This window comes from Oreochromis niloticus, linkage group LG2 (genome assembly GCF_001858045.2).
Source record: "Oreochromis niloticus isolate F11D_XX linkage group LG2, O_niloticus_UMD_NMBU, whole genome shotgun sequence".
Taxonomy (NCBI): Eukaryota; Metazoa; Chordata; class Actinopteri; order Cichliformes; family Cichlidae; genus Oreochromis; species Oreochromis niloticus.
This window is the reverse complement of record NC_031966.2, coordinates 4,856,939-4,884,661: the sequence shown is the minus strand read 5'-3', so window position 1 is coordinate 4,884,661 and position 27,723 is coordinate 4,856,939. Positions and strand designations below refer to the sequence as shown.

Genomic DNA, 27,723 nt, shown 5'->3' with positions numbered 1-27,723 from the left:
AAATTATCTTGGATCATGGTATGATATCAGGCCTTTCAGGATCTATTGGTCTACTCCACTTTGTAAGGCATGTCCTTTGTAAGTGATTTCCTGATTGATAACAGGCGTGGCAGTAATCAGGACGGGGTGTGGCTACAGAAATTTAGTGTTTACTTGTGTTATCTTTGTCTAATATAGAAATTAATTAGCAAATATGATTAATATTTAAATGATCGAACATCGAAAAAAACAGAAAATCAGGAAGAGGGCAAATACTTTTTCATACCACTGTATATGACAACAAACAAAGCATATTAGGTCTATTTTATAAAGCACTAATGAGAAGAATACCATACAATAGAAAACAAGAAGACATGGTGAGCTGATCCAGCTGCACAATGAACAAAGATTGAAGATATAGCTCCTCAGATCCCCAGAGATACTGCTGTTATCTGCCACTGGCCCAAAAGCCTGTCACACTCTTTAGCTGTGGAAACATGTGCATTTTATTTTACTTAAAGCCTACGACTTTTTTTTTTAGTTTATTCTTTTAACAGTCACCTCTATAATAAAAGTCTATCAGAAAAAAAAGTCTATCAAATATTCATGTCCCCATGTTACGGTCGCTGACCTCTGGTGACATCTATTTTCCAGCATTACCCCCCACCCCAGTCAACACTTCATTTTTAAGTGGGGCGTAACACCCCACCTGTCAACATCTTTAAACGAGCAGAAAGAGAAACATAAAGAGTCAGCCTGCAGCTTAGCCGACTCTGTCTGGAGACACAAAGGTTAAATTCAAAGTTGCAGCACTAGCTGCCTATGGAGCACACGGACAGATGCCTCCGAGCTTCCTGTCATCCTGCTCTCCTCAGCAGACAGCAAACCTCATCCTCCCCTTCGGGCCAGAGGACACGAAGAGAAGGCTGCAGTATGGGACGTTATCAAAACCGGCAGGTACACTGAGTGTGAGAGGACCAGGCTGTGTCCCAGCCTGCCTGACTGAAGGTGAGGATCCGAGCTAGGTGTGTCTGTTTTGTGGTACCTCAAGATACTGCCTCGTAAGTATTTAACCTTCAGGAGACGTTCTCACGCTGGGTGCGGAGGACCGCTGTCCTCTCAGGTATCGGAATGTGAGCATAGTGACGAGGATGCTGGTGGGCTTTTGCTGCTGTTGACCAGGTGAGCTGAATAATGGAGTGAATCAGCGCTACGGTAGATGATGGCATAGACCATAGACCCGAAACACGCCGTACTGTAGCCTTTCATGGCTAAGAAAAATTAGGCGCCAAACTCTATTACGAATCACCAGGATTTAAAGTTCTGTGCCGTTTCAGATGGCACGAGTATCTAATAAAATAGAATGCTCGGCATTTTAGGAATATATTGGCAGCACTTGTGAATTCGGCTGACTTTGATTCACTAATGTGTCCAATCTTAGTGTTACATTTACTTTAGAAATTCTCACAAAACAGGGACCATTCTCAGGCTGTGGACTGCCAGTACATTATGGAAACGGGGAATATGGATCCCGTGTAAGCCGATTGAGAAGACAGTTCTCTTTGAGTCAATAAAATATTTGCAGAGGTTTTTTCAAAGAACAACACTTATTAAAGTTGAACATTTCCGAATTATGTTTGGTGATTCTCTTGGATCACACTACAATCAGAGAGCGATGTCGTAATCTATAATCGGTGCTAAAAACAAGTCAGTGTGTTTGATGATAAGAGGTAAGCTCCAGCGGGTCTTTAATGACCTTAAGATACGATTAATGATTTTCTGGCCCAAAATAAAAAAATCCCTCCTCCCTGGAATGGTTTTCCTCTCCTCGTGGCTTTGCAATGGGAGAGTTCCCAGCCCCTCCACAGGAAGCTGGTCAAATATTTATCAGATTGCACTCATGCTGATATGATTCAGGCTATGTATGCAGTACTATATGAATGAATCCAGCTTAAAGAATTGACTGCCATGTGCTGTTCATAACGGTGTAAAATGAAAATAGAAAAACAACAGAAGGTCCAAAGAAATGTTATGTATAAAAAAACATCAGTTCAAAACATCCCCAAGTAGGATGTATAATCAATCAAATCCTTGCAAATAAGTGAAAATTTCGAGTTAAATTAGATTGTAAAAGATGCTTGTGGATTTTGGGTTTGAACAGTTAAGTCATATTTCTTAATGGCCAGCAGAGTTAGCTTGTTACAAAAAGACTTGCAGTAGTATAAAGTCTATTGGGAAACAGCCTTTGGCTTCTTTGTTCAGTGACATAAACAAACACTCTTCAGGTTAGTTTTTGTCTCATTCACTCCAGCAAGAAGCGTGATTTGTCACTTCAGAGAGTTTGCATCACTCTGGAGTAAAGTGGCAGCGTGCTTTACACCACTGCATCCAGCGCTTTGCATTGCATTTGATGTAAGGATTGGATGCAGCGGCTCAGCCACTGAAGCTCTCTATGCACTGTTAGCCCCTGATAGTGACCCATTATTTAGCTAATGTTTGTAGAAGCAGTCTGCATGCCTAGGTGCTTGATTTTATACACCTGTGGCAATGGAAGGAATTAGTGCATTTGGATGAGTGAGTGAACTTTTGGCAATATAGTGTACCAAGACAGCAGCTGACCATAAAATACTAACCAAATGCATTGGTCTGTGTCCATCTTTTACGTACAGTTTGTGGTTAAGATGAACATAAATACTTGAAATTGTACTACTAGTTTACAGTGCTGTTACAGCTTGTTATGATGGCAGTATGATGATACTAAATGCATCCTTCCAGCCAAAACTGATGGGCTTTGTTGTCTTACTATATACACCCAAGTATTGCCTAATTAGTCCTAGCTAACTAACTAACTAGGAAATGCTTAGAGATGAGTGTGTTCACATTGCTATTTTGGTTTAACAAAACAAAACAAAACCGATGTGATGAACGGGGGCAGGTATGACTGTGAAACAGCTTGCTCATTGGCTATTGCAGTTTCTGCTGAGATTGCAGATGGGGGGCTTAGGATCTGGAGTCAACAGCATGGACCCGCTGCCTAACCTGCCTAGTACTCGTCGCTCATCGTAATGATATGTGGAATAGTGTTTTGTTTTTTTGTTTTGTTTTTTTTTTAGCACAGTTTCAGTTTTAATACCAATCAATCATGGTCTTAATGCTGCAACCACATTAAGTACTGCTGACCATGTTCGCTACTTTATGGCCACAGTTTAACATCAGTGGCTATTTCTAGCAGGATAATGCACCATGCCCCAAGGCAAAGTTACTTCTTCATAAGCTCGAGAGGGAAATATGTGGACTTCAGGGCCCTCCCAAGTTATTGTATCTGAATCCACCAAACCTTTGACTTAAGTTAAAAAATAGCCTTGTCAGCATCAATACAGCTGCCGACAAATGTGAAGACATGGTGTGATGCATTCCTGTCACCATGGAGAGGAATTATGCACAGGCTCAAGCAACACAGTGTTCCATTATCTCTTTATACTTGAAAGTGTGAAAATAGTAAAGTGAAAATATTGGAAACATAGACTGTATATAAAAGACTGAGATAACGTCTATGGCTGAAAAGTGAAGCTAGTGCTGCAGTGCCTCAAAGCCTGGTCCAGTTAGAAAGAAGTCCATTTAAATATGTATGGTGGGACCAGAGTTATCTCACTTAATTCCACTGATAAATGCAGAGAATAAAAGACAACATAGAGAAGCAAGAATGATGTAAACGCGTTCCCATCCGACCAGTTGTATTATCACTAGCAATACTTTCATGTTAACGAGTTTCTGGGTTGATATTAAACACATTGTGAGTTACACACCAGTGACTGTGTAAAATTAGTCATTGCCACTGAATTGCTTTTCATATCCATGGACATTTTAATTGCTAATTTTTTATAACTGACTAAAATAAAGTTAATATTAAACAACCGACAGAGTGGTCTAGAACTTTCTCCTCCTCCCTCTCTGGTGTAGCACATGCAAATTGTTATAGATCTTGATGATGTCACCGTTCTTTGACGTAAGGCAGCATTGTGAGCATATCGTGAAACAAACAGGGAAGAGCTACTATTGAGGTCACGATGATGCTGAGTCATCTCTCTGAGCTCTGTGGGTCTTGAAGATGGAAGAGAGAGAGTGAGAGGCTGTTAGTGTGATAATGTGTCTCAGTCAGTTTCACCTGATGTCCTCAGAATGTGCTGTTTTTTGTTTTTTGTTTTTTTTTTACAATAACTTCCCATTATTGTACAATTTCCATTCCACGTATCCATGAAAAATGATCCTATTTACAGGACCTTAAAATTGTATTTTTTTTAACTGAAGTTTTGATCCTTTGTAACTTCTAAGTACAGGAGACGGGTATGCAAAGTTTTCATGGCTGGAAAATAAATTTAAGCTCTGTTAAAACCTACAGGCAAACAAACGTTACATCCACTGCAAGTGTCAGAAATGAAGGCCTGTTTTCCATGACTGACCTTGAGCATCATTCTTATGAGATGTATCACAACAGCTTTAGTAGCAAAACTGCTTTTGTGCTCCTGGATGGATGTTGTGTCTGGTTTTGTCCATGTGAATCCTGAGAGGATCTGTTTTTGATCATTTATTTGAGGAAAAGTGAATAGTGCTTTTTCTGTATATTTAAAGGGTCATATCACCATGTGGTACAGACGGCTGATCAAAACTATTACAGCATTTGCAATTTGTTTTATTGGGTTTTTAAAAGTGTGTTTTTAGTGCTCGTTTTTGCTAAAGCCAAAAGAGATATTGGCTTTAGATGGTGTTTATTCTCTGGCCATGAAAATGATTTGTGCCCAAGTCTTCTACTTAAGAAGTTGTGAAAGATTAAAAATGATGAAAGTTTGTAACTGTAACTTAGTTTCATAAAGTTTCATACAAGATAAAAGCAAATCATTTTCATGGCAACGTTAGATATGTTTAAGTTATCATTAGAAAAATCAGCTGATTCAGAGGGAGTCGGGTAGGAGGTGCTCGCTGAATTTCTGTGGAATGACATTTGTGAGCGAGTTTGCTTTTGTATATGACAGAAAATGTTTTTACTGTGAAGTTAGATGAAATGCTGGGTGTTACATTTCATTTAGTCAAGTTGGATATTAGAGTCCTCTGAGATGTCAATTATACTCTAAAATGAACATAATGTAAAATCCTAAATTTACAAGCACACTTTCTCTGTGCTTAGATGCTCCATTCTGATTAAGAAAAATACCTCACAAAACATTTCATAGAGGAAAAAGTAGTCGAAACTTCAGAAAAAGCCACCAAGCAGGCCACTGTCATCCACGAAGGCCATGTGACGAGTGAGTCAACACTGAAGCTGTGACAATCAAGGCTGCAACAGAATATATGGGAGCAGGTGAAGGTCTAGCTGTCTACAGAAAACCAAGTGAGGGTGAATATGTCTCCCCCCATCAACTTTGCCAGAATTCAGAGTCAGTGTACAAATATTTCCAATCCATTTATAGTCGTGTGTGTAAATGCTTCAGACTGCTATAAAAATGGATCTTTAGTGCATGTTCTTCTACATGAGAACAATAGCCAAATAAATGAACAGAATGATCAGTTCAGTTAGAAAAACAAACAAACTATGAGACATTACTCCTCTTGGGGTTCCCCTTAGCCCCTGGAGTATTCACTATGAAAAACAGATGTTAAACAGATATCCATAAAAAGGAAAGGAAGAGACTTAGTGGGCTGGGACTGAAAAGTAGGAGGAAGAGGAAAGAAAAGCTCTGAGAATACAGACTGTAGACAGACAAGTGCAACATTGAGGAGTAAGTATTTCAATTAAATACAGTATTAAATTAAATGTTAAATACAGCAAAGGCAAATCATCACTGTAACATAACTGGGTCCTTAGCAGGTTAGGTGTGCAGCATAAGTTGCCATGGCAATATGCTCCAGTAAGAATCCTGTTAATCCCCACTGTCCCACAGGCAAAGTCATTTTCTTACGAAAGTAGTATACCAGTACTATAGTCTCATAGTCAACCACCTCCACTTTATCAACTCCAGCCATTATAAAGCACAGATGGAAACGTCTCATTCAATTCAATTCAATTCAATTCAATTTTATTTATACACCAAATCAACACAACAGTCACCTCAAGGCGCTTTATTTTGTAAGGCAGACCCTACAAATACTTACAGAGAAAAACCCAACAATCATATGACCCCCTATGAGCAAGCACTTTGGCGACAGTGGGAAGGAAAAACTCCCTTTTAACAGGAAGAAACCTCCGACAGAACCAGGCTCAGGGAGGAGCGGCCATCTGCTGCGACCGGTTGGGGTGAGAGAAGGAAGACAGGATAAAGACATGCTGTGGAAGAGAGACAGAGATTAATAGCATGCAATCATATTGACCATATTTTAAAAATAATCTAATTACTGTGCTGTGTAAGCTTCTGCCTCTGAAGTGTGCCTGCAGTTATTACCCTTTTTAACTTCCACATGAGGGAGTTACTAACCACACTTAACCAACTCATTAAAGAACCAAGAACATCTCATTTTTTTAGTTTGATTAATGGTAATAAACACAACCCAGTGTTCTTCTTTGAGACTATCAGCACACTCCTTAATTCCCCCCAGTTTGTGGCTTTCCATGCTACAGCTTCTAATGACTGTAAAAACTTTCTAAAATTCTTTATTGGCAGGATCAACAGTATCAGGTCATAGTTCAGGTCGGTGCCCTTTCAACCCGAGTTTCTCATTCAGTTCTGTTGTCTGAGTCCAAGCTGATTTCCATGACGGATTTTGGCTCATTAGCTCCTTCAGCTACTTGAGGTAAACAGCATGTTTGGTAAACTCCAACCTAGTTGCAGACAAACCCAGACCACGGAAACAGCTTTATTAAAAATGACCTTTATGCTCAGATGAAGGTGAACATTTATTTTAGTCCTGCTTGACTTATCTGCTGAGCTAGAGAGGGAAATAGATATAACCCTCAGGCTATTCACTTAACACTGTTAAAGTCATCTCTTACCATTGCTATGTAGATGATACACAGCTTTAATTTTCTCCACAGTTTCTCGTACAGTGAACGCCTCTCTCTGCTCCATCTCAGTGTCAGTGAAGCTGACGTTCTCGTGTTTGGCCCTGACACTTTCTCTAAGGAGGTCAGTCAGTACATTGCTCCCCTTTCCAGCGACATCAAAACATTTGCTAAGAACCTTGGTATCATGTTTCACCAATACTGAGATTTGAATCTGACATTTCCAAGCTAACCCAGTCTGGCTTTCTCCACCTCAGAAACAAAAAATATCAAATATTTCCTGTCATTCGGTCATCTGGAACCTTTAGTAAACACCTTAACTTTCCTTTGCCGTGATTATCGTAGCTGGCTTTTCACATGCATCTCTGAGTCCTCCATAGAATCTGCTTTAAAATCCCCCTTTTTTTTACCATATAAAGCTCTTCATAAACAGGCCCCTGCTTATATATCAGAGCTACTGAAACCTTATCACTGCAGTGACTTCTCTGATCAAGGTCTTCTAATTGTTCCCACCTAAGGTTACAGTGAATGTGTAACCCTGCAGTTGATGATGTGTCTGTTTATATGTCTGTGTGTGGGAACATGTGGCTTTTATTGAAACTGTGAAGCACTTTGTATCTTTGTGTTTTTGAACAGAGCTACACAAATAAAGTTATATACTAATATTATTTTATTAGTATATTAATATATCACACGGTTCCAGTAGATTTGCACAAAAATAGCTGGTAGAAATATCCTTCAGAGCTGCTTTTTACTTTATTATTTTGAGTACATTTCAGAGACAGTACTTTTTCACTTTTACTTGAGTAAAAAAGTTGAATCAGTACTTTTTAACTTTTTTTTTTTACCTGAGTATTTTTAACAGAGGTATCTGTACTTCTACTCAAGTAAACAATGAGTGTTTTTGCCTCCGCTGTGAACTTTACATTTTGAATAATTGCCACATAACTATTCAGTTCACAAAGATATTCTATTCTGAAGATGTTTAGTGGCTCCTAATGATATTTGCTATCACTGCGTAAAAACATTTTCAAAGGGAACAAGTGCTGATACAGTGTGTGTGTGTGTGCGCGTGTGCGTGTGTGTGTGTGTGTGTGTGAGGGGCGTTACTGGATGCTGATAAGCCAGCTGGAGGGCCAAACTGATAAGCACTCATATCTTACTCCATACAGTACGTGTTATTCATAATCACACTATGTAAAATGTGTGTGTGTGTGTGTGTGTATATATATATATATATATATACAGCAATACTTCAAATACATGACTCTTTCCTTTCTCTATGATACAGTTTATACTATAACAACAAATAAAGAACAATTTGTACTACAGGTGTAAACCTGTATTTTTTAAAAGATTTGTAACATTTCTTTTCATGAATAAAAAGGACATGGTTGCCCTGTGCCCCCATATCTTCTCTGGAGATAGACAGAAAAGGTGGGGCTAAAGGGAAGCCAGACTGGAGGGGCACACGCTGTATGATAGTTTCTTATCCAACACACTCATTGGAAACAATGTTTATCGGCTAAATCTGAACAGCTTTTTTGTTTTGTTGTTACTGGTTTCTTTTAGTAGCATGTTTTTTAGTAACATCGCAGACTTTCACAAGTTCAGATGTGTCCACGCAGGCAGTAAACCTGGTAAGAAATATTTGTTGGCTAACAGTCAAAAAGCTAAATTCTTACGTTAATTTGCATTTGTAGGTGAAACTGTTGCCTGGGCAGAGCCTAAGAGGCTTTACAATAACTAAAAGCAAAAAGTAAATGAAGAATAAAATAAAATAAAGTATGGTAAACAAAAAATGCAAAGGAAAAAAGATTGAGTGGTTGAGATGTTTGCAGGTGACACCTTTTTCCATACTTTGTTTTGCTGTATGCTGTGAAGATCTGTAAGGTGTTTGTCTAAGATCTACTAAACATATTGCAAATCATGGAAATTGTCTTATGGTTAAAAAAACATAAAGCTTGCTTTCAGGAACTACATGACCTCGTGTGTGGGATTTGTTGTGTCATCAGCCTGCTTGCTTTCCCTCATGATTCCTCTTCTTACTCATATTTCCAGGAGTTTTTGGATTCTCTTTGTGGGCTTAGTTGGATTTATGTTTTACTCAGCTGTTGGATCCTAAATACATTTTTGGTTCTGTTTGTTAATCATGTCTGCCTCCATGGCCTGCTGTTGGTTTGTTTAAAAAAACTTCACACAATCTTTAATACAATTCAAAATATCACTAAAAAGATTATATAAATGTTATAATTACTGGTGTTATCAAAATAATTATTAGGTATAATGTAACACATAATACATATATAATTCTTAAGATTATTCTGAATTAGACAAACAGATGTTCTAAATAAACATATATTTGTCATGGTTTGTCTGGCCAGACTCAAACGCAGGATTGAGATTATTTACAGTGTTGGTGCAGACAGTACTCTGTAGAAAGTCTTTTTGAAGTTCTCAGTTCAAAAGTCCTATTTGTACAAAATCCATTGGAAGGAAGGTTCAGTAAATCCAAGTCCCCGATCCTCTGAGTCTCTCGAGAGACCGCCAAGCAACAAACACTTTCTCTGAACTCCGCTGGGCCGTCCCAGGCACAGGAAGAGACACATTAAAAATCTTCAGCCAGTAAACTGAAACAGAGCCTTGCAGAGAGAGACAGTGAAGACTACCACAGTTAGACAACACTCAGGCAAAGACTGGAGGTCAGGTCCCAGCTTAAGTAGCAAACAGCTGAGTGCAGCTGAGCCACAGGTGCTTGATTGATTCAGGTCCAGGAGAGGGCGGAGATTCCAGGAGGATCCCGCCCCTGTGAGGCAGGTAAAAACACCCACACACAGAGCAACAAGCACAAAATCAGAGACGCAGAGAGAGATGGTGGAGACGCACAGGAGGACCATGACAAAACTTTAAACTAAATAATAATTAGTTTATGATAGAAAACATCTACATAACTCATAGACTCTGTTAAAGCGTAGTCATGCTAAAGTTTTGAAAAAACCCTTCACAGCTTAACTGTCTATAATAAGACAACAGTAGATGTGTGCGTGGTATTAGCATTAACTAATACAGATGAGGCATGCACGTAGTATGACAGCACGTTTCTTCCTGTTCTGTTTCACGTCCACTTCTGCTAGAGGAGTCTCTTTATCCTCTTAACCTAATATTGATGTTAATGTTGTAGCCTCTGAAAAAATGTTCCTGCTTAGATCATTACTGTCCCAACCAGTGGAGTTCAAGGATGACAGAGATTCTGTTTTGTTTCAGGTTAAAGCCACATTATGACTGAATTAGAAGCCATGGGGGCAGGGACGCCTCCACCCTACATAATGTTTCTGGTGGTCTTCCTTTTCTTTCTTACGGGACTGCTGGGCTTCCTAATCTGCCACCTCTTGAAGAAGAAGGGCTATCACTGTCGAACAGATGTGGAGGATGAAGAAGAGGAGGAGAAGCTAGGGGAAAATGCAGATGGTGGGTTGAAGAGAAAAGGCTAATCAAGGAAGAGCTCTGTGACAGAAAGTAAAATATCTAAGGTTAAAGTTAGCCATACTGACATTATTGTGCATGTGACAAATATATATATACATTTTTAATAGATTACTATAAGAGTACTATGAGTAATGTATATGATCCAGTTTTATTTGTATAGCACCAAATCACAACAACAGTTGCATCAAGGCGCTTTATATTGTAAGATAAAGACTCTACAATAATACAGAAAGAACAGACACATTTTGTTGTTTGTGACAGCATCTGTAAGGAACGTAAATGGAGGATAAAAGCTGCATTCATTTATTTAAGTGCTTATTAGAACCACAACAATGATAAACAGTGGGCTGTTGTTAGCTTACTAGCATATCTAGTGCAGTGGCTGTGCTCGTGTGCTTGTCATGTGACAAATGTCCACCTTAAAGCAGATAACTTGTAAGCTGGAGAGGAAATAGTGTCTCACTAATTTAGATGATCATCATTTAGCCTGGAGAAATAGTTTGTAAAACTAGAACATCTTACTACTCATCACTGATTGTAGCCTGGCTGAAAAGTCAGAGCTCTGTTGAGCAAAGCATTCCTTTCATGAATGTCTTTCATGAAGTACAATTTTAATCGTTAAAGAAAAGATCATTCATAACCATCTCTCAGACGTATCATTACCTACAGCTACTTTCAATACTATTGATATTGATTTACATTTTTCGCTCCAGTTGATCTAAGTTAACTTCAAAAATTATTTTCTTAAATAAATGAACTTGTCAGTTAGTCCAAATGCCTACACTACGTACCACAGGACTTTAGGCTGGCAGTAGTTAAACTGTTACTTAAACAGCCATCGCTTGATGCAGCTAAATATAGGCATATCTCCGACCTTTTACCTAGAAAATTCTTGAAAGAGTAGTTGTAAACCAGCTAACAGATCTTTTTCAGAGGCAGGTTATTTGAAGAGTCAGCTTCAGTCAAGTTTCAAATTCACAGCAGTGAAGGAAGCAAAACCGAATACACTGAACACAGGACAAGGAACTATCACAATAAAACAGGAAACATAAGACAGGCAGAGAGAAAAACCCGGAGAGAGAGATTATACACAGGCTAAGATAAACACTAGGATCACTAAGAACTCAAGAAATACAGATAACCAAAACCCTGAATAACAATAGTCAAAGGATATAAATTAATCAACAAACACAAAACACTGAGTCACAGACCCAATGCCTTGTCAGTAAATTTTAAATGAGAAACATTCAGTCTTAGAGTGAAGCTGAAAGACCAGCATGTGCGCTGAGATGCCAGTCATGTAGCGTAGCAGATCATAGAGCAGGCCATCCGCTAATCGGAAGGTTGGTGGTTTGATCCCTGGCTGCTCGAGTCTGCATGCTAAATATCCTTGGGCAAGACACGCACCACAAGGTGCTCTCCGATGCATCCATCAAAGTATGTGTGTGAATGTTAGATAGAAAGCAGTTAAGTGTAGAAAAGTACTGTATAACAACCAGTCCATTTACCATTTGCATTTATTACTTCTATTTTGACTACTGTAATTCATCATAATTATTATTACCAAAACCCCCCAGAAAATCCTTCAGTTGATCCAAAATGCTGCAGTGAGAGTACAGACAGGGACTAGAAAGAGAGCAGTTTTCTTCCATACTGGCTTCCCTTCATTTCCTCCCTGATAAATTCCATGTTATCTTAAAGACAGTGTAGCATAGCACCCCATTAGAGCGCCTCACTATCAGACTGCTGGCTCATACTTGTGGTAAAAAGTAGAATGGGAGGCAGAGCCTTCAACTTTCAGCTCCCTCCTTTGACAAAAATTTTAAGATTAGACTTCAAGCTTTCCTTTTTGGGGCTGGATCAGCTGACCTTGAACACTCCCTGCGTTATACTGCAATAAGCGGTATATAAATAAAACTGAAGTGCTTTGAATCGCTTGCCTCTAGCTTACAGTGCTGGCTAGCATTGCTGCTTGCAGCACTGTGAAAAGCAGAACTGAGTAGGTAAGTCTCTCCCTGACAGTACATTGCCTTTCTGGCATTAAGAACTACTGAAGTGTCTTCTTTTGATGATACACATCAACTGAGCACCTTTCAGACTTAGGATGAACTACGGCACTCTTTGAGGAAATCTGACCCCCAGCACTTGTTCCGCACCCACGCCCACTCGCGTGTGGACATGCTCTGATAGACACACACCAGATCCCCAGCTTTGAGTAAATAGCCCCATTACCTTGTGGCTGTCTTGGGACAGACAAACGCCAGCAGAGTAAACCTGAACAGTGGAGCTCCAGAGATGGTTGGCTAGTATATTTACCACCGTCTGGCAGGTCCTGCATTCAGGTCCATATGTTGATTTTCACTCTCTTATGTTTTAAGAACAAAATGTTTATAAGGATTGCATTAGCTAGAAGATGAATGTGTTTGTTTTACTCTGTTTCAGATGAGGATGAAGAGAACCAGGACACGGTGGAACAGATCCTTAAATGTATCATTCAAAATGAAGGTGACAGAACCGACCAAACATATAACATATTATAGTTATATAATGGACATGGACATAATGTGTAGACTCTGAGCTTTCATTTAAGGGTATCCAAATTCAAATTGGATGAAGGGTTTAGGACAGGGGTGTCCAACTCCAGTCCTCAAGAGCTACCGTCCTGCAGCTTTTTGATGCATCCTTGTGCCGACACACCTGAATCAAATGAATGGCTTGTTATCAGGCCTTTGCCAAACTTGATGGCATGCTGAAGAGGTAATCCAACCATTTGATTCAGCTGTGTTGGAGTAGGGATGCACCCCTGGTTTAGGGGTTTCAGCTCCTTCACGTGTGCCTTTCTCTTTTTAAAGAGACCAAAAGTAACTGGACTATTGACTTAAAGGCTATTTCATGGGTGGGAGTGGGTAATTCCTTCATAATGTCATTACAATTAAGTAGATAAAAGGCGTGGAGGTGATTTGAGATGTGCTGTTTGCATAATGAGGGAACAGGCTTCAGGTGGGAACAGAGCTGACACTAACGAGGCTGAGGAGACAGGAACAGGAACAGGAAGTGGACTTAACACCAAGACAGAGACTAAAACACGTGAACGTGACACTAGGACTGGGAGTAACATGACAAGGGGTGACTTGACATGTAACGTGGAACACAGGAGCTGCCTAGAAACAGAAACCTTAAAACTAGATGACAAACCTAACACTAGAAAAGGCAAATACTACACAAAGCAGAAATGCAACAATAAGAACCAAAGCCAGGAACATAAACTACATTTTAGAGTGTTAAATAAGCCGGAATCAAAATGTCCAAATACATAAACACTGGGTCACGAACCCAGGACCTAACTGCAGAAGTTGTATTCATGTTAATTTACTATTTACTTCTTTTATTTGTGTCCTCTAGCAAATATGGAAGCCTTCAACGAGATGTTGGGAAACCATAATGTCTGCGTGCGTCATGACCCCAGGTATGCTTATTCAGCTAAAGCTATGTTACACTACATGGTAATCTTTACTTTTTTATATGACCTCTCACAGTTTTTGAAATTTCGTCTCTGTACATCACCACAATGACTTTTAATCGAAAAAAATCAAGATTCGACTTATGTCAAATTTCAGCTGTAATTCTAGAGGTTCATTGTGATTATTACATTAACCGTTAAAGAGCTTGCAAAGAAGAGCGTCTGGACTTCTTTGAGTTGCTTGAAGACGTTTCACCTCTCACCCGAGAAGCTTCTTCAGTTCTAAGGGTCAATGGCCGAGAGTCCCAGATTTAAACCCAGTGGGAGTTTGCCCCCAAAGAGGGACAAAGGACCCCCTGATGATCCTCTAATCACATGAGCCAAAGTGTGAAAGTGGGCGTGGGTCCCAATCAGCCAGGGTTTCAGGTGAGCTCATTGTGAAACCTGGCCCCACCCTATCATGTGATTTCCTGAGGTCAGATGGCCCAGGATGTGAGTGGGTGTTAAGGCGTCTGGGAAGGGATCCCAAAACTGCATTACAATGGCAGATGAAATTTAAAAAACGTAAAAAAAAAAAAAAAATAAAAAAAAAAAAATGGCAGACAGTTGGTGTCGTAAACCACCGCCTCTGTTCAAAGATGGTCGCTCACAGTGGACATAGATGGCTTCTTTCACTCCTCTTTCAAACCATCTGTCCTCTCTGTCCAAAATGTGAACGTTGGCATCCTCGAAAGAGTGACCTTTATCCTTAAGATGCAGATGGACTGCTGAGTCTTGTCCCGTGGAGGTGGCTCTTCTATGTTGTGCCATGCGCTTGAAATGGCTGTTTGGTCTCTCCAATGTAGAGGTCTGGGCATTCCTCGCTACACTGTACAGCATACACCACACCTCTCGAAACACCTTGCTACCATCCTTGCACCTCTCGTGGGGAACACCCCACACCACATCAAGAACTCCACCGACTTCACCGACAAGGTCCAGAAGCTTTCCCTGGATCCAGATGAAACCATGGTGTCCTAGTCTCTCTCTTCACTTGCATACCCACCACGGAGGCAGTGGAGACTGTCAGAAAACGACTACAAGAAGACAGCTCCTTGGAAGACAGGACCAACTTCACACCCGATCAGATTTGCACACTGTTAGATCTCTGCCTCACCACAACATATTTCAAATACAACGAGGGTTTCTACAGACAAAAACATGGCTGCGCCATGGGCTCCCCTGTGTCACCTATTGTAGCCAACCTTTACATGGAGGAAGCAGGGGCGGATTTAGAGAAATTTTCTTAGGGTGGCATGAGGGTGGCAAAGAAATCAAATGGGGTGGCAAAATCAAAGCCTTTTTTTTTCCCCCAAACACATATGCAGGTGGTTACATATGGTTAAAATGATTCAAATGCAGTAAGTATACACGTTTTTCATATAAATATAGTCTATAACTTAATTATTGTCTGTAGCCCACATAATTACACACTTTAGTTACATAAAACATGTGAGTTTTGATGTTATGTACTGTATAGCCTGTATAATAAATAAACATGTAGCCCAATAAGTATAAAATCCAGAAAGCTACACAACATGGGGCGGTTCATTTACAAACACAAGTCTAACTTAAGTTTCACTGTTTTTTGTTAGAAAACAATCACATTGTTACAGCTTAAATTACACAAAATGTCAGAAATCTGCACTGTCATGAACAAAAATTTAAACCTAATTTTTCATGATTTGTTGGATGAACCCACTGAGGTCTGAAATACAACCAGACATTTTTGACTCCTTTTGAGTTTATGTTTGTATTTCACCCTCAGATTGTTTCATTTTATTTTTTCCCCCTTGCCTTGTTTGGTATCATTATTTTCAGCTCAACTGAATTTAGTTGTTGTTTTCACTGACATACTGCATTAGTGTTACTGATCTGAAATCACACAAAGAACTTAAAATCCTAGTAGTATTTTTTTTTGCTGTAAAAAAAACCCCCCCCACACATGTTGAGTAAATTTTTATAACTTGAAATGCAAATATAAATTGTACATTTTGTAAACATATACAACTATTTATCTAAAAATGCAGCCAATACACCTGCCGTTTTTTTTTCATTTTGTACAACCATTTAAAAATATTACTAAAACTAAAATGAGAGAACAGTCAGGTGTTGCATTAAGATGCCCCACAAATGATGTGTGCCAGTAAAAAAAAGTTTGTCCACCAAAAGACAGAGGAGAACATCACAGGGAGAAACCTGCAGGCCTGACAACAGCAGGTGTATCACTCCGCTGGTTTTCTACTTAGTGACAGTGTTTACGTTACAAATGTGCCTTAGTGACATTCATTAGTGCCCTCACTGACACACAAAACAAAACGACTACACAACAGAACAACTACACAAGACAACACAACACACTAAGTATACACTCCACACTAAACGTCACAAATCTCCCACATCTAAAAACTCTCTCTCTCACTCTCTCTCTTTCTCACTCGCTCGCTGTCTCGCTGCCGTTACCGTCACTCCCAAAACTCTCCCCTCTTCCTAAACAACAAAATCCCACATGTTGACTTTTTTTTAAAAAATTGGTCGACATGGTACATTTTTCCACCGATAGGAAAGAGGTGGCTTCTTTTCCTTTCTTTACTGTTTTCGCGCTGACCTTAGAAAACGCTTAAAACACACACACACAAAAACGTGACGACAGTATTTAGAAAAAAGCATGGCTTATATATATTATCATAACTCTGGATTTACTGGCCTGTAATTAAAATTTAAAAACTTTGAAGTCCGAACTTTCAATATGGGCTAAAATAGAGACGGCGTGGCTGCAGCTTGTTGTTGTCAGCTTAAATCAGTCATGTGATTTGGAGGTGCAGCGTGTCCGTGGACCACAGAGGGTTAATAACACTCACCTTCCTTCCATTTCCAGAGTGTAACATCCAACCAAATGTGTAAAATCCGAAATTCCCATGGTGTTGTTCAAAATGTGCTCTGGCACAATCATAAGCATCGCTTGCTACTGAAAACAAGAAAAAAGCCGGACCTGATATGGGCTGAACCATTTGTTACTGGTGGAGGGGGGGAACACTATGCAATATATTCAGTTTTAGCATTTATATTCACTGTTGACTGTAACTACGCTCAAACTGTTAATGCTATCTTATTTTAATAAACAACACTGTCATATGCAAAACTGGGGTGGCAAGGGATCATTTTAGGGTGGCACTTGCCACCCCATGCCACCCTTCTAGATCCGCCCCTGGGAGGAAGTGGAAAGAAAGGCTCTTGGCTCTTTTGAAGGGAGAGTACCCAGCCACTGGTACAGATATGTAGACGACACCTGGGTCAAAATCAAGACACAAGAAGTGGAATCCTTCACCGCGCACATTAACGCCGTGGATAAAAACATCAAGTTCACCAGGGAAGACACAAAGGACAACTGCTTGCCTTTCCTGGACTGCGCTGAGGAGAACGGCAACCTCAACATTGAAGTTTACCGGAAGCCCACACACACAGACCAGTACCTCCTCTTTGACTCCCATCACCCTCTGGAACACAAACTTGGAGTAATTAGGACCCTACACCACCGGGCAGAACATGTTCCCTCTAAGACTGAAGGGAAAAAGAAGGAACACACACATGTAAAGGAAGCACTTAAAACATGTAGCTATCCTAATTGGGCGTTTATAAAGTCAGCAAAGATGCACAGAAAAGAAGATCAGACACCAGCGAGGGAGGATAAGAAAGACAGACGCAACAACATTGTCATCCCCTATGTAGCCGGTGCATCAGAGAAACTCAGGAGAGTTTTCTCCAAGCACGACATCCCAGTGTACTTCAGACCCAGCAACACACTCAGACACAAACTGGTTCACCCGAAAGACAAAACTCCTAAACACAAACTTAACAACGTGGTGTATGCTGTACAGTGCAGCGAGGAATGCCCGGACCTCTACATTGGAGAGACCAAACAGCCACTTCACAAGCGTATGGCACAACATAGAAGAGCCACCTCCACGGGACAAGACTCAGCAGTCCATCTGCATCTAAAGGACAAAGGTCACTCTTTCGAGGATGCCAACGTTCACATTTTGGACAGAGAGGACAGATGGTTTGAAAGAGGAGTGAAAGAAGCCATTTACGTCCACTGTGAGCGACCATCTTTGAACAGAGGCGGTGGTTTACGACACCAACTGTCTGCCATCTATAATCCAGTTTTGGGATCCCTTCCCAGACGCCTTAACACCCACTCACATCCTGGGCCATCTGACCTCAGGAAATCACATGATAGGGTGGGGCCAGGTTTCACAATGAGCTCACCCGAAACCCTGGCTGATTGGGACCCACACCCACTTTCACACTTTGGCTCATGTGATTAGGTAGAGGATCATCAGGGGGTCCTTTGTCCCTCTTTGGGGGGAAACTCCCACTGGGTTTAAATCTGGGACTCTCCACCATTGACCCTTAGAACTGAAGAAGCTTCTCGGATGAGAGGTGAAACGTCTTCAGGCAGCTTAAAGAAGTCCAGACGCTTTTCTTTCCAAGCTCCTTAGACTACGATGACCTGGATGACTGAGAACCTTCACAGACATTAACTGTTAAAGAATTACATATCTTACACATAGTCCCACATTGTCCAGGTAATCGAATAGTTGACTAACAAGTAGTTTCATGGCCAGGTGAATCACATTCCTGTGTTATTCTAGGACAAATTCAAATATCTTGATTCCAAATGTTGAACTTGAATTTGGTCAGGTGTAATGTACTTGCATCACTAAATGTGTTGAACAAATGCTCATGTTATGATCCAATTTAGCTTTACTGGTAGATACACTGACCAAGGTTTGGAGATGGAGATGGTGTGGATCAGACCTGTTCTAGAACATAATCAATAACCTCTTGCTAGTTCATGGTTTGCCCCTCCTGCAACCACTAACCTTGTGGTTTAATTAGGTTTTTATGAAGATTTTATGACCTAGTCATAAGGATGATCTGTCCATTCTTCAAGAATCTGCCTATGTGAATGTCACTGAGACTCTAATAATCTAAGTGTGATGTAAATGTTCTAGGACTTCACTTTTTTTCCAGAGTCATTTTTGCCATTTTCCGAAATATGGGGCTAGGTTGATTTGAACATTAACATCTTAGAGCCAGATACTGCAGGGTAGCTTGAAGTCTCTTCAAGCTACCTTGTAAAATCTAGGCACTGAGGGGATTGAGCTGGATAAAAAGTTATGATCTATTTAAGATAGAAAGGTATTTAATCTAATTTCAAAACTTTGCTGATGTTGATGGCCAGGTTGCGTAAGGAGTCCCTTGGTGGTATTCCTCCCCATCTCCACACAGTTCACTCAGGCACCGACCACAACTCCTGCCACCTCTGTGCCCAGATTAAATCTAAAAAAGGCCGCAGACAAAGCAGAACCCTACGTGCCAAGCAACGACCTGGGGAACAGACTGTCTTCTCTGTTGGCAGGTAATAATGAAGAACCGGGCAGTTTTGTAAAATACACAGAGATAAGGTAGCGACAAATAGAAGGAGTAATAATTAATTTCTTGAAATCCTTTCAGGTTCCGAGTGACACACACTGATAAAAAGTCCAATGGAGGTCCTAGTCCATTGGCCATTTCAGGGGACCAGCTGGACCAATCCCAAGACAGCGAGGATAGGAAGGATGGCGGATACAACCTGAGAAGCATGTTTAAGGAAGTCCGCCGACCTTCAGAAAGTGCCAGTGGAATATCTGCAAATGTGGGAAGAAGAAAAAAGAGTGTGACTATATTTGGGCTAAGGCGGGGCAGTGACCCTGTAGGTATTAAGGTAGGGGAGGAGACAGGCAAAGATATTGGAGGGGTCAAATTTGCTGTTCAGCAGCAGCCTGTAGTGCTGGAAGAGCCCGTGCCTGTTAATAACATTAAAGTTGATCTTCAGTGTGGTACTAAATCTGATTCCATACTTGAGACTGAGCTACAACAGGAGAATAAAACATCAGGTTCTCTTAATTCTCCTTCTTCCCAGACTAAAACTGGGCTCAATCCTGAACCTTGTACAAAGATCCAGTCTTCAACAGGGAGTACAGTTGCTTATGCCCCAACATCTCTTCCTATTCCATCTGAGAAAAGAGTAAATGTTGAGGGTCAGTGGATAAAACCTGAAGAATTTGGACCACTGCAGACATCTACACCCATTGTACCTATGCCCACATCAATTCTGGGTTTCACTTCTGTCACTCATACTGGTCAGCTTGATGCCTGTTCCAGGACAGGTTCTCAAGTTATTCAAACTCTCCCTGACGTAAGCTCTAGTTCAGATATGGAACCAGGTTTAACCCTAGATTCGTCCCCTTCATCTTCCTTCCCAATCAAGACCCCATCTTCAGTTTCTTCATTAAAAACTCCTACATCCCCTCTAGCAGTGACAGCAAGTCCCAAAGTTGGCTCAAAAAATATGCCACCAGAAGTTGTAAAAGGAGAACTTCCTTGTGTCCTTACACCAAGCCCGAAACTCCCACTTCACCAAGAAATGTCTCGCCAATCACCTGTTTCCTATTCATCCTTTAGACAAACTTATAGTCCATCACAAGCCCAAGCTCCGGAGCGAGAGCTTGAAGGCACCACAATGCCCAAAGCTGAAGAAAAATTAGAATTTAAGAGACCTGGAATTCTAAAAAAACCCAAACTGTCACCAGTTGCAGCAGGGGACTCTAAAAGCTCTGCCCTTTCATCTTCATCTGAACAACTTTTTAAAGACAGATCAAGCAGTTTACCTTTGTCCCCTTCTAGCCTGTCTCCCTCCTCACCTCAAGGTGGCAGAATAAGTAGTGTGACGATTGTTAAAGCCAGTCCTGACAGCCAGAGGGAGTTCTCTGTTGTCACAATGGTGGAAGAAGAGAGGTCAACCACTAAAGACCAGAAAGAAGACGATTATGAACTTAGAGTTGACCCAGACAAGAGGGTTATCGGTTCGGCTGAAGGAGATGGCTTTGTACCAGGTGCTAGACAACCTGAGAGCCAGAGCGGAAAAACTTCTGGCGTAGAGGTTATCCCATCTTTGAGTCAAGAGAAGGAGGACATGGTGGAAATGGAAGATATTAGAGACTGCAAGGTCATGCAAGTGGAAGGAGCACAGTTAATGGAGGAAGAAGTGGAGCTGAAGATGCAGACTCAGTTGGAAAAGGACTGAGAGCTGAAGTCACAAAGTGGTGAAAAGTTAAGTGTCCAGTGCTAATCTAAAGAAAGTGACTGTTACCACTGCTAGCTGGAATAATTCTTACAAAATAATCATAAGCACATTTTTAATTATTAACTGGTTACACTGTAGGGGGACTGGATTGGATAGTTAGTTGAAAAGCCATCCACACAAATTTCAAATTTTCTTTATGTAATGGATGACCACACTTCAGTTCACACTTTGGTCCATACTAAGCACTTCAGTATCTAATATCCCCAAATGATGAATTCTCCAAGCTCTACACACTTTTTCACTGCAGGAGCTTTTTCAAAGTTGTGGGAACCAATGGAGGAACTTTTTACTGCGTAGGTAAAAATTCATGTTATTAGATCTATTTTTGGGGGCGCTATGTACAAGTAGGACATAAGAGGAACTTTGAGTGAAGCAAACGTACAGCAATTTGTCCAGATATAGAGTTTGATCAAACACGAATGTAGATCTGGCAAAATATTACCATACAAAAAACAGTTTTTAACATTAGCCCTAAAAATGGACCAAATCAGAAAGAAGAGAACTGACAGCAAAGACGCAATTTAGTTTTTCTAAACCTAAAAAATACTCACCTCATAGCGAAGAAATGTAAAGAGAAATTAAAGTGGCTGAAACAGGATTACAAGAAAATAACACAACTATAGGTAATGTTACCTTACCAACCACTGACATTACTTCAAATTTCCCAATGAAACTGATGTTTAGTGATCCTTGTTCTTTTGTTTATCTCACAAAAGATGACAGGTGAACATCCGAGTTTACCTCAAAACTCCCAAAAGTTTTACTTATTTCACTGGGAAGTGTTTTTCCACGATGTTGTTTAGATATAAATTGGGTGGATCAGTCATTGGGTCAATATTTTACAGACATTCATGGCGTAGTTCTGAATGAATCTCAATACCTCTGGTGATCTTGAATGAAATTTCTGTATCTTTTAGAATGATTGCATTGACATTTTTTTGACATTTCATCAAGTTTTTCTCGAGATGAATCTCAATAACTTTTGTGAAATCAGGCTTTTTGTCTAGCTCCACAATCAGGTCAAAAATATCATTCTTTCCAACATGCTGGCTTATTACGGAGCCCCGCAAGGGTCATTGGAGGAAAAAAAAATGAAGATGAACTTTTGCGAGATCTCGTGAAATAGGCTGCATCCTTCACAGGCCGCCAGCTCGAAGCTGACCAGGAGGTTGAGGCACGATGTGCGTCTAGTGAGCCTTGACCTCCAGGTCAGCTTTGAGCTGGTGGGTAACAGACGTCTCCAAAAACATCGGAGCACTTTTGCAAATATGTGATGTCGTGATAAACTGAGCAGATGTTTGAAGTTTACACAGCTACATTCTCGCCTCAAAATATCTTAAAAGTTATTAGCTTTTAAGTAGCTGCCACCATTGTTGGAAAATGGAATTGGCTGGGCCGCGCTATGAATTCTGGGAATTTTTGGACCACGAAGGATACACCGACTCGGCCGCGGCCTGCGAAGGATGAGGCCTATTTTGCGAGATCTTGGAAAAGTTCGTCTTAATTTTTTTTTCTCCAATGTCCCTTGCGGGGCTCCGTAGGTTTTTAATTCCATGGCTGCTAAAAAGAAATCATGTTCCTATTAGCCTCAGCTGTACTTTGACTTCAGGGGTAATTAGCAGACTTTAGCATGCTAACAAAACTCCTGAGTGCTGAATTGTGTGGTTTTTAAGTTTGCTTTTATATTCAACATTAACAGATGGTGTGCACTTTTGTCTTTTTTGTCACAACTCATGAATGTTACAAGATATTTCAAGATTTGATACCACACAGAAATGAACACAAAAATGGTTGTTTGTTAAATAACTCGAGTCAAAAATGAGTCGGAGTATATTCTTACGATGGTTGGCAAATCTAATCATGATGGGCCTAAAATCACTAGTGACGACAGTAGATCCTGAATGAATGGTTCCTGTGTATTGCAGGTGTAATTTTATGTTGACCCTGTGTTACAGAACAATTTTACTTAGGTTTGCCTCGTCTTTGAATTTAAAAAGTGTGTTTATTGGCTGAAATGCAGAAGACATGTACTGGAAGGTTATTTCTTTTCACATTTAGTGCATGGACATGGGCACTAAGCTAGCTATAGCTGAGGTGATAGCAGGGGCCATCACTTTTACATAAAGTGATATCCTTTTACTAATGGCTTTAGTGTGACCTGTGGATCAGTGTGCTGTTGAGCTGTAAGATTGTCTAGCTGATGGTTGAAACAGTAATTCTTTACAACACATCCATTAGATTGTGAAGCAAAGTGGAGCCATAATGACTCCATGGGCAGCTAGAGATTTATTAATGTGCTGGCTCTCCATTAAGTTGTTGTAATTGTGTTTGATGCTATGCTATATATAGGTGCAAATGTTGCAGGCTGGTCCTATTATTCCATTTCCTTTCCCCTTTTTCTCCCAAATTAATATTTGTGCTAAATTACTGCTAACTCTCATTCACAGGAGAGTAGGTGATGGACAGCACAACAAAGAACTTTACGTTGAGAGCAGAACCTTTATGATATACAGTCTTCTGTATGCGCCCTGTCAGTAGTAGGCCCACGATAAGGACTTGATCCTCATTGATCCCGCAGCACACTGTTACTTTGTTCAAGAACCTTTGCCTTTTATGACAGTGCTAGACACTTTTATTGGCAAATACAAACCTCTTTAACCCCACACCATGGCTTAGTTTTCTGTCATTTAAATATGAATGCATAAATAAATAAATAAATAAATGCTTAAATCAAACATGTTATTTTCAATATTAAAATAAATGCAAAAACAATATTGGGAAGCAGAGCGGCACACTGTCTGCTGGTCGTTTGGACGACTAAGCTGCACTTTCTTCCCAAGAAGCTGTTAAACTGCAGGCAACTTCCAAGTAAACTTAAAAATAAAAATAATGTAAAGGTGTACATTTTCAAAATATTGGAAATGCTAAACTGCAACCTGTAAAGTTTTTACATCATATAAAATAAAGGTAATATTTTAAGTGACTAGAGTGGAGCTCTCTATTGATGCATGCACTCGGTTTGTAGTATTTGATTGTTCAGTTCAGGTCATAGCTGTGAAACTTGAAACATGGTTATATGAAGAAATGCCATGTGAAACCAGAGTGGTATTATTCATTCTTTTTTTATTTATAACTTTACATTTATGTCTATATATTGTCTAATTTAATGAATATTAATAGTAGCAAGTTCATTATATACTTCAACTACAGACTTTTATATATTCCAGAAGCCAGAAGAAGATTTATTTCTGCTTTTAGGTTTGTTTGTTTTTTTAGAAATTTAGTCCCGTTTTTGTGTAACGTCACTAAAATAACTGACGAGGCTGAGCACTAATAACCACACAAGTTTTAATTTGTTTAAAGCTTCTATAGCTATCAGACTACATTAACATACAATTGCTTCTTTTAATGTGTAGAGCCTCCCTCACTTCTTCTGATGAAGAAAAGACTAAAACACTAACATAAAGCTGCAGGGAGAAAAGGTGGACGAACAACAGGATGTGAAATGTTAATATACAGCTTCCGTACAACTGACAGTAACCACAGTATTAGTGTTTTGGCCATCTTTGAGCAAGAGAATGGAGCACAAAGTTCTATAATATAAGCTATAGACAAATTTGATGTCAATGATGTAGCCATAAAATGAGGCTAATCTGTATTTATTCAGCTTCGTACTTTCTTGTGTGCTTCGGGCCCTGGGGACTCACTTATGGCTGTGTTAAAACAGAAAGTTTAAGAGACACAGTTCAGAGTTCAGCATTATTTCCTGTCCTTGTGAGAAACAAACCCGGATGTCCCTGGTCTAGTGTCCCAGTTTTCTTTTTTCCCATGCGTTCGCTTTTCATTCCATCCTCTGACTGGCTTGCTTCCTTGTGCAATGTTATGCATGACTATAAATGAATGATAGCATCTCATGTGTTAGCGTGTATTTCCATTATCCTACAGCAAACTTTTCCAGCAGTATTAACATATCTGTACTTATCGACATGACACATTCACACGGCTGTTTGTTTTACACAGCTGGATGTGTGTATATGAAAGACACAAGATTTTTCTTTTTTACTTATGCACTATAATTATATTCCCATAACAGTTAAATCAGAATTACATGTGTATGTATATATATTATATACTCTTTGAAAACATAAAAATAACTATGAACTGCCTATGATTTGCCTTAACGGAGCAGGTGTGTGTAGCCTATTTTCTCTTCTCTTCTCTGATTCAATCTAAAGCTGGATTTTCATTCACATAAATGTATTTGGTCAAAATGAAGCCGCTACTAAATTATTATATCTCAACTTGAAATGATTTAAACACTGATACTATACTATAAGTTACTGGTTGACCATGATTAGATCAGTCTGTCTGTTTTCTACAGGTTAATGAATTCAACTTAAAATCACAAGTCAAGTTTACTGGACTGCAACATCGCAATGAGTTATTCAGAAACATTTGTAGCTAACATATCTCATTCCTAGCTTCAACTGCAATGGATTCCACAGATTTCTTTTCTTTAAATGCAAAAGTTGACCTCATGGAGAGTGCTGTGTTTTATGCAGAGGTCAGATTATGTATTGACTGATCAAAGTTAAAACCAGAATAAAGGCAGGTCTACACCGCGTTCCAAATTATTATGCAAATGATATTTTTCTCTGATTTTACTGAATAGTCGATTCAAATGACAGTCGGCATAATTTTCGAGTCATCGACCACTAGAGTATAATTCAAATGTTACTGAACAAACCTCCCAATGAACACAGTATGTTTTTCAAAAATAAAAAACTTAAAATGCACTGTTCCAAATTATTATGCACACAGAGTTTCAAAACATTTTATAGGTTGTAGAGAATTGAAAATGGTTATTTGTTGGATTTGCAGCATTAGCAGATCAATTTTACTGAAATCAAAAGCTATTTCAATCAAAAACATCTTAACAGGTCAAGTTACATATTAACATAGGACCCCTTATTTGATAGCAGTTTTACAATTCTTGCATCCATGGAACTTGTAAGTTTTTGGAAAGTTTCTGCTTAAATGTCTTTGCAGGATGTCAGAATAGCCTCCCAGAGCTGCTGTGTGGATGTGAACTGTCTCCCACCCTCATAGTTTTTTGCTTGAGGATGCTCCAAAGGTTCTCAGTAGGATTGAAGTCAGGGAAGAATCGGGGCCACACCATGAGTTTCTATCCTTTTACGCCGATAGCAGCCAATGATGCAGAGATATTCCTTGCAGCATGAGATGGTGCATTGTCTAGCATGAAGATGGTTGTGTTGCAGAAGGCACAGTTCTTCTACTTTGCAGAGGTCATTTTCACACCTTCAGGGACCCTAAAGAGGCCGACCAGCTCTCTCCCCGTGATTCTGGCTCAAAACATGACTCCACCACCTCCTTGCTGACGACGCAGCCTTGTTGGGACATGGTGGCCGTCCACCAACCATCCACCACTGCATCCATCTGGATCTTCCAGGGTTGTATGGCACTCATCAGTGAACAGGACTGTTTAAAAATGAGTCTTCACGTAGTTCTGGGCCCACTAAGCCGTTTCTGCTTGTGAGCATTGGTTAGGGGTGGCCGAATAGAAGGTTTATGCACAACTGCAAGTCTCTGGAGGATTCTACACCTTGACGTTCGCAGGGCTCCAGAGGCACCAGCAGCTTCAAATATCTGTTTGCTGCTTTGTAATGGCCTTTTAGCAGCTGCTCTCTTAATCTGATGTATTTGTCTGGCAGGAACCTTCATCATTGTGCCTTTATCTGCACGAACCCATGTGTGCTCTGACTCAGCCACAAATCTCTTAACATTATGGTGATCACGCTTAAGTTTTTGTGAAATATCCAAGGTTTTCATTACGTGTCCAAGGCATTCAACTATTTCATGCTTTTCAGCAGTAGAGAGATCTTTTTTCCTTCCTATATTGCTTGAAAATGGTGGTCTGCTTAATAATGTGGAACATCCTTCTTTAGTAGTTTTTCCTTTAATTGGGCTCACCTGGCAAACTAATGATCACAGGTGTCCGAGATTGATTTCAGTGATACAAAGAGTCCTGAGACACAATTCCATCCATGGGTTTAATTGTCAAACAACTTATTTAGTCTTTATGACACTTAAACACAATTTGCATAATAATTTGGAACGCGGTGTATACTTCACATATCGCCTGTACTGTCTGCATGTTATACTAACAAACAACAGTGATATTTGTTAGCAGAGAAAAGTATGTAAAGTCACATGACTCGTTACCTATTTTCACTTTAGTTGCATTTTTTTCTTCTGCTTCAGGCTGACAAGATAAAACCAGTTCTTGGAATCTGTGTGGTTCATTGAGATAAGAACTCGTGCTGCTACTGAAACGCCACTGAAAGCTGCAAAACCTGAAATAAATAAGCAAGCAAACTAAAATAACTACTATAAATAGCTTGATCAAATCCTGGAGTGTGAGTGTTTGAGAGATGTTTCTTGTCATGAGCTTGGAATATTTGTAAAGTATTATACAAACACTAAAGAAAATGTAAATAAGCAGATGGATTATAATATATTCTGATGCAATAAAAAACAAAACAAACTCTGGTCTGT

The 27,723-nt window shown here is 39.9% G+C and overlaps 1 protein-coding gene across 5 annotated transcripts; it reads left to right on the top strand.

Annotated features, from left to right (window-relative positions):
* Positions 1–688: 688 nt before the first annotated feature.
* rell2 (RELT like 2) lies at positions 689–27,717 on the top strand. Of its 5 annotated transcripts, none has more exons than XM_025909523.1 (7): positions 689–987; positions 7,004–7,094; positions 10,235–10,438; positions 12,899–12,961; positions 13,859–13,922; positions 19,204–19,380; positions 19,476–27,717. In XM_025909523.1, the coding sequence occupies exons 3-7, from the start codon at positions 10,249–10,251 to the stop codon at positions 21,085–21,087; spliced, it is 2,106 nt and encodes a 701-aa protein (XP_025765308.1). In that variant the 5' UTR covers positions 689–987; positions 7,004–7,094; positions 10,235–10,248; the 3' UTR covers positions 21,088–27,717. The 5 variants fall into 5 exon arrangements, with proteins under 5 accessions (XP_025765308.1, XP_005458938.1, XP_005458939.1 ...); XM_025909525.1 differs by lacking the exons at positions 689–987; positions 7,004–7,094 and adding an exon at positions 8,331–8,610 and having other exon boundaries at positions 19,476–21,113; positions 27,430–27,717; XM_005458881.4 differs by lacking the exon at positions 7,004–7,094.
* The last annotated feature ends 6 nt before the right edge of the window (positions 27,718–27,723 follow it).